Source organism: Lepidothrix coronata, unplaced genomic scaffold, assembly GCF_001604755.1.
Source record: "Lepidothrix coronata isolate B3197 unplaced genomic scaffold, Lepidothrix_coronata-1.0 Scaffold0, whole genome shotgun sequence".
NCBI lineage: Eukaryota > Metazoa > Chordata > Aves > Passeriformes > Pipridae > Lepidothrix > Lepidothrix coronata.
The window spans coordinates 10161397-10169058 of record NW_016690180.1 but is presented as its reverse complement, the minus strand read 5'-3'; the positions used below and the strand labels follow the sequence as shown (position 1 = coordinate 10169058).

General features: G+C 46.2%; 1 protein-coding gene across 1 annotated transcript; it reads left to right on the top strand.

Moving 5' to 3' along the window:
- Positions 1-2263: 2263 nt before the first annotated feature.
- UCHL1 (ubiquitin C-terminal hydrolase L1) lies at positions 2264-7340 on the top strand. Its single transcript, XM_017804845.1, has 9 exons — positions 2264-2396; positions 2498-2509; positions 3128-3256; positions 4134-4284; positions 5510-5595; positions 5671-5718; positions 6121-6190; positions 6554-6612; positions 6920-7340. The coding sequence occupies exons 1-9, from the start codon at positions 2364-2366 to the stop codon at positions 7004-7006; spliced, it is 675 nt and encodes a 224-aa protein (XP_017660334.1). The 5' UTR covers positions 2264-2363; the 3' UTR covers positions 7007-7340.
- Positions 7341-7662: the final 322 nt, after the last annotated feature.

Sequence of the window (7662 nt, the reverse complement as noted above, 5' to 3'; positions counted from 1 at the left end):
CTGAACTCAGGAACATCCCTTACCTATAGGTCTAGTTCTTCCTTATGTAAACCTTCAACTGGAACATGGTGAGAAGTTAAGTACTGACACCAAGTCCTATTAAGAGAAAGAAATCTGCCAAAAGATCATACATATAGCAAAGATTCCTCAGTACACACTTTCTAGATTAAACATCTGAGCAAAACCTTTATCCATCCACAGTGTTGAATACCACAAGTACTACTATTACATTTGGACTGTGCAGAAAGTTTACAAGTATGTCCAGTCACTTTTTCAAGTGAGTTTCAATTTTATTGCAGTAGTAGGAATGAATTAGGTTAAATGTGCTAGGTACACCTATCTGCTCTGAAGAAAGATGTTCCAGAGACTTCATCTTTGCAAGGAGGTACATGGAGACTGCGTAAGACCCAGCATCCACTTTTTATGTAACTTTCTGGAGACAGACATCTTTATGCAACAGTAGCAGTTGTTTAGCAGTGTCATACTGTTACACTTACTGTTAACTTTAAAAGTAATGTATTGATAGATTTGGCAGATTCCCCCATAGAAACACTCCTCACTTCCTGTATGCTGCTCATGGCATGCAGAGACTAAAATTACACTTGCACAACTGTTTGCCATCCTCTCAGAGGAGCTGCATGCCATCTCTCCTGCATATCCAGCATGGACCATTAGCATTAGACCTGTTCATTCAAGTTCCTTTGGTATCCTTGCATCTTACAGTGCATGAAGAGTTGATCATAAAAGGAAAGATAGTGAAAGATACTATATATAAAATATTTCAGGCCATTTATAGCTTGCTTATAGGTGTCAGAGACTGTTTTCAGCTACAGTAAAGGAGAAAAAAGAAATAAATGATATTGTCATTTACTGTGAACCTTCCCCCTGTCTTCCTTGAAAATCTTTGGGTTTGAACAATGTGTACTGCTCTTCCCTTTACTGTGAATCACAGGATCATGGGACACTTCAGGTTGCAACAGCTCTCAGCGTATCTCTGGACCAACCTCCTGCTCAAAGCATGATCAGCTACAAGATCAGCCCAGGTTGCTCAAGGCTTTATTCTGTCTGGACACATCCTAGCTTTGGCCATAAAATACAAAACCCTCCGTGTATCCTGTTTTTTTCTTCACTAAGTCTCGTTACAGGTTGAACTAGTGTGACAACTCATCTTGAGTCTTTTATGGCCATATTTCAAAGATTAAGCTGTAAGCATCTTTCCCAAGGAGTTCATTGTAAACTGAATAATGTTGATGAAGAGATCTCAGTTCAAAAGCGTATGTGTACAACCACTTGATGTGAATGATTCCACACTAACTTACAGTGCAAGAGATCTAAAATTAATTTAAATGTGCTTGAAATCAGGCAGGCACTTATAAATTTGGCTGCACTGGGGTCCAAATCGTTCTGAAACAGGATGGAAAACTAAAGGAAGAAAGTCATCAAAACCAAACAGACTGCAGACATTCAGCTGACTCTTTTGTTCAGTATTTGCATTGTTTGAAAGACAACTGTGAAGCATCTCGCTTATCCACAAGGCTCCCATCCGGCTGTTTACCAGTAAAATCTGAAAGGCTGTTTGGAGTCCACGTGATTTCTAGTATTTTGAGCAGGTTTGGTTTTGTTTCCTTGTTCAGACATGTTCTAGTCCAAAGATATTGTGCGCAGAAACTGTCAGGTCATGAATAAAAGATAAAAAGCCCACTATTTTTTAACCAGCTTCATTGGACTGGTTCAGGGGTTGGTTCGAACCGCAGAGATACAATCAGCAGACAGGAGACTTTCATGATGGTTTTATAATCATACTGAAAATTTAAAAATAAGTGTTTAATGATTTTGTTGAGTATCAAAACCATTGTATACTTCATGCAACACACAGACATCAGGGTCTAATGATCAGGAGCGGTCAGGCACATAACTGTAGACATGGGCATTTGGGATGAGCGGAGCCCAGGGGCTGGGCTGATGGTGGAGGAGAAACCTGTTGCCCCGGGAGATGCCAGCTGCTTGCCCACGCTGCCGGCTTGCTTCTAGCACTTTCTCCACATCAACGTCGGGGGGCCGGGGTCCACTCGCCGCCGGCCGCACCCCGCTCCCTCGGAGGTGACCCGGCTCCCGCACCCCGGCCGGGCTGCCCCCGGCCCCGCACACCGCGGGCCTTCCGCGCCCCCCGCCCCGGCCGTGCCCTGCTCCTCCCTCTCCCCCCGCGGCCGCGCGCAGTGGGCCAGCCCGCCCCTATATAAGAGCCGGGTGGGCGGCTCCGCGCCCCAGCATCGCCAGCGGCTCGGCAGCGCAACTGCCGCGGGGACATCGTCGTGCTTGGGGCGCAGCCTGCCTTCTTCCCGGCTCCCTGCCGCCCTGCAGCCATGGCCTGGCAGCCGATGGAGATCAACCCCGAGGTGCGCGAGGGGCGGCGGAGACGGGGCTGGGACTGCGGGGCGGGTGGTGGGGCGCCGTCTCTCACTGGCACTCACGCTTCTCCCCCCGCATTGTCTTCCAGATGCTGAACAAAGTGAGTTGCCGCCGCCGCAGGACTATCGCGGGCGGGCGGGTGCCGCCCCTTCTTTCTCCATCCCTCGGCATCCCGCCCTCCCTGTGCGGAGCGGTACCGCTGCGCGGGGCGCGGCCGCACCTGCGGAGCGGCGCCTGCCTCCATCCCTTGGCATCTAGTCCTGCTGGGGAGCGGCCGCACCTGCGGAGCGCCGCCTGCCTCCATCCCTCGGCATCCCGCCCTGCCGGGATGGGCGCGGAGCGGCTCCGCTGCGCGGGGCGCGGCCGCACCTGCGGAGCGGCGCCTGCCTCCATCCCTCGGCATTCCGCCCTGCTGGGGAGCGGCCGCACCTGCGGAGCGGCGCCTGCCTCCATCNCGCCTGCCTCCATCCCTCGGCATTCCGCCCTGCTGGGGAGCGGCCGCACCTGCGGAGCGGCGCCTGCCTCCATCCCTCGGCATCCCGCCCTGCCGGGATGGGCGCGGAGCGGCTCCGCTGCGCGGGGCGCGGCCGCACCTGCGGAGCGGCGCTGAGCCCGCGCCCTCGGCAGGGGGCGCCGCGCGTTGTGCTGTGTCACCGGGCGCGGCGGGGCGGGGACGGGGGTGTCGCGGCCGGGCCACCTCTCTCTGTGCCCCGTGCAGGTGCTGTCCCGCCTCGGGGTGGGTCCCGGCTGGCGCTTTGTGGACGTGCTGGGCTTCGAGGATGAGTCGCTTCGCGCCGTGCCGACCCCGGCCTGCGCGCTGCTGCTGCTGTTCCCGCTCACCGAGCAGGTGGGTGTCCCCTCCCGCGCGGGGGAAGGGAGGGGACTGGCCGCGGGTAGCACTGGCTGCTGCCAGGAGTGTGTCTGTGTCATCCACTCAAGCATCAGATGGTTGGGTGTAGATGGGGCTTGCGCTGGGGCTTTAGGTGGACAATGTTGTGCATGGCTCCCGTCTCCAAATTGCCTGAACTATAATGAACTGAGCAACAAAACAAGGCCTCTTATTCTATCCCAATGCTCCTGTGAGACTGCTTTTGTATATCAGACTGAGGAAAAAACATGACCGATCTTGAGCATGAAGAATAGCAATTCCTTTACTGTGCTGACTCATTGGATCTAGAAAGGCCTAAACTACTTCTCTATGGTTAATATATTCAGTCCACTTGATGCTAAGGAAGTGAATCAGAAGATGGGCTTTGAAATAAAGTATATTTAACAGGTTCTTTAAATGAAGGATTATAACATTTCAGTACTAATGGATCTTAGTTGTTTATACATTGTTCTGGTGGGAAGAGGTTCACGAAGGGGAGTAACCTGAAGGTCCAAAGGCACATTATTGCAGAGACATGTCAGTAGTCTTGTTTAGTGAACCAAAGCAATTGAGGGATGATATCGAAGAGCCTATGGTTCCCCACCCCAAGCGATTTCCAGTGTACAGAACAGATGAAGGGCTAAGTACAGTACCTTTGGATATGACTGAGTCACGCAGGTAGTCCATTAAGTGTTGGCCTGAATCCAGTTTAGACATGGTGCTTACTGGACCTATGCCACAAAGATGACTTTCTTGTCCAGTCTTGGTATTGATTCTCCTGCACAACTTATCTGTAGTTTACACAATAAAAAGATACAACTGTAATGAAATGCTTAAAACAGTTACACGTTTACAGCATGAGAACTTCAGGAAGCAACAGACTGAGAAAATAAAGGATCAAGAAATCAGTTCCAAGGTGTATTTCCTGAAGCAAACAGTCAGCAATTCCTGTGGGACAATTGGTCTGATACATGCAGTTGCTAATAACAAGGACAAAGTGAAGCTTGGTGAGTATGAATGTTCTGAAATGCTTGAATTTCCACTTTTACGACAGAAGATTGAATGCATGTGGGCTATTGGGAGGCATGGGGCTTTCATTCAAGGCAAGTTAAGACATGCCATACTGCTTCAGTTGGTAAGTGGGTCTTTCAGCTCTTGGAGGGGGGGCATGTGGACTCAACCTTTGACTTGTGTTTGGTAGCTGCAGAGGTATTGTCCTAGTGAGCAATGCAAGAAGAAAAGGGCACATAGTAGGACTGACCAAAGTCTGTCTGTAATCAGGAAGTACTGTGTTCAGAAGTAGTTGTTGACATTGGTCTTGATGTCAACTGAAGAGATGGAGTTCTTCATGCCACCTATGTCTAATGTAAATAAATGTGCTCAGAGTAGCCTGTAAATCAGTTTAAAACATGTTTTCTTTTTTCTGGAGAAGTTGTAGAGATAATAAGTGTCTGTAATTAGACTTTTCCTGCTGAGATAATAGTTTTGATGGTTTGCTTCCTATAGAAAAGGATTATTTTGTTGTTCAAAGACTGGAGATCTGCAAAATACAACTATCATTATTCCAAGAGAACTTGAACCCTTTGTGTGGTGTGGGATTTTGTCTTATACAAAGAAAACACATGCAGAAGGCATAGTGAACATATGAGCATAGTTTTGCTTCTTGAAAAGATTCTCTGTAATAACACACTCTAGATGAGTGAAGCAATGATGCAGCACATCTTTCATGGAAGACCAGAACTTAGTGCATATTTGTACTGCACTACTAATTTATGTCCTGGAAAACCAAAGTAATCCCACAATGAGCAAGTGCTGCCTTCATTTGAAGGCAGTGAGACAATTTCATCTACCCATATTCTGTTACTCGATACTTATGTGTCCTTACAGCTGGCACCTTTCTTGAATTTCTTCAAAACAGGACTGAACCCTTCTGCCAAATGTGCAGTGGGAAAATCAGAAAAGCTACATCCCATTTGAAAGTGACTTTCAAGACAACCATCCAGAGTACCCTGAAGTGCTACACTCTAGTTGTGTAGATTGTTACTAATAGCTTCTGGATAAATAGCTTACTTCAAGTGGTAGTTAATAATAAGCTTGTGTAGGAGATAGTTACAGGCTGAATGCAATGAGTTGTAGTTGGTGCAACAAGCCCACAAGATTACTGTGGGCTGCATCTCAACTGTGACCAATGCTTTACACATACTGAATAAAATTTTTGATTATCTTTTGCAGATGAGGGGTCTGCCCTGAAGAAGTTTCTTGATGAAACAGCTGATTTGTCTCCTGAAGAGAGAGCTAAGCATTTTGCAAATAATAAGGTATATAAACTATGCAAACTGCTGACAGCTACCAGCACTTAAGGATGTAGTAACCTGTATCTGCTTTATCTTAAGGCTATACAAGAAGTCCACAATTCGGTTGCACAAGAAGGACAATGTCGGGTAAGATGTGAATGTGTAAAATATTGGGGGAAGAGATTAACAAAGGTAGTAGAGCAATAAAATTTTTTTTTATCTGTCAGATGGCTGTTATATTTCATGAAGACAGAGAAATGAGTGACTCGTGGATGACTACTTGTTCAGGGTTTCTTCCTTAAATATAGATTGAAAATTTGGGTCCAGATCCAGATTGAAAACGTGACTCTGCATTAGGATTTCGGGTGCATGACCTTGTAGAGGTCTTGCCACAGATCTCTTCAGCTGAACTTAAGTTTTCAGTCCTTTGCTACTGCTCTGTTGTTGTCTATTTTGTTCTGTAGTCACATGTAGGGTTTGCAGCACTAGCTTCAGCCTAACAAATGTGTCTAATGGTATCTCCAAATGTAACTAATGGTATCTTCTAAGGTTGAGGACAACAGTTTGAACTTCCACTTCATCCTGTTTGTCAATGTGGATGGACACCTGTACGAATTGGGTAAGATCCTGCTAACTCTGCAGTTGGACTGGGCCTACTTCAGGCTTCACAGCAGCGTTGGGGGCTTAGGCAAGATACTCAGTGCTGCTTAAATTGTTTGCTGAGGCTCTCAGAGCCAATACACAGTTTGTACCTTCACTCGAACATTTTAGCTGATGGTGGGTTGCACTCAATTCTTTTGTAAAGCATGTCTTTGCTGGTAGAGCTGAGAATACTCAGTCCCCATCTCAGACTATGTATTGACAATTTGTTCTGACTTCCCAAATATGTATCATCACATGTGTACTTGTTTGGGCCCGCTGTGCTCAGTGCTGCTAATTCTGAAATACTAAGTGTACTGAGTGATAAGGCTTTCTTTCACAGATGGCCGTATGCCATTTCCTGTAAACCATGGCACAAGCTCGGATGACTTGCTGTTGAAGGTAAGACTTCTCCCTTGCTGCTTGTTTCCCTGAAAGCAAGGCCTATAAAAGGGTGAGAAGTGTGCATTTGGTGTATAGTGGCCTGTACCTACTTGCTCTACAAGTCTGTGCTTCTTAAATCTACCAAATTTACAACTACTAAATGTATTGTCCGCCAGAGCTAGATACCTCTTAAATGTATTTATCCACTGGTGCTATAAAGACCTTGTAACTTAGTTGGTGGGACTCAGAGAGGAACAGCAATGACTTGTTCTCTATAGCAAGTCCATTTTCTTAGTCTAAACAGCTGCCTTTTTTTATCCCTAAGGATTCTGCTAAGATCTGCAGACAATTTACAGAACGTGAAAAAGGAGAAGTTCGTTTTTCTGCTGTGGCTTTCTGCAAGTCTGCCTGAGACTCTGAAGAGATGCAAGGAAAACAGTCTAATAGCACACTAGTAAATGCAGTTTAAATTCCAGTGCTTCAGTACTTGTTAAACACCGCTGTTCTGGTAACTATTTCCACCTTTTGCTATACACAAGAGCAACATCAGCTGAGCTTATGTTAAAGGATGAGCTCAAGTTTTAATGTGAACAATTTGGACACATCAGATATCTTTAGACTCTTTTTTCACATGTTAAGTAGAAAATGCTTAACAGGGCTTGTTTGATCTGTGTCATGTTAATTGAGTTGTTGGTTGATATTTCCTTGTCCTTGATGAGAATAAAATGTTCTGCTGGATAAATGGACTAAATTGATCACTAGCTTTCTCTAAAAGAAGTTGTGTGACATTCTCTGTAAACCTTGTTTTCAAAAGACCCTGAAAGATCTCCTCTAAGCAAAAAGTTAATGTTGGCCTCAGGGTAGCAGGACAGTTGATTTTTCTAGGTCTTGAAAGCCTTCAAGGATGAAGGATGTGTTCCAGTGCTGTACTACTGTTCTAGTAAAGTTCTTCCTAATGTCCAGTTTGAAGCTCTTAAGCTGCAATCTGCCACCCTGAATGCATTTATTTTTAGAGGGGTAAGGTGTGATAAATGAACACTCAAATGGCACCTTAATGTGGTCTATATT

What these genes read in the sequence shown, in the direction of transcription:
- UCHL1 (XM_017804845.1), top strand. Translation starts at nt 2,364, where the DNA reads ATGGCCTGGCAGCCGATGGAGATCAACCCCGAG. An exon ending in TGTTCCCGCTCACCGAGCAG is followed by an intron (nt 3,257 to 4,133) that starts GTGGGTGTCCCC and finishes ACACGTTTACAG; the next exon opens with CATGAGAACTTCAGGAAGCA. An exon ending in CACAAGAAGGACAATGTCGG is followed by an intron (nt 5,719 to 6,120) that starts GTAAGATGTGAA and finishes GTATCTTCTAAG; the next exon opens with GTTGAGGACAACAGTTTGAA.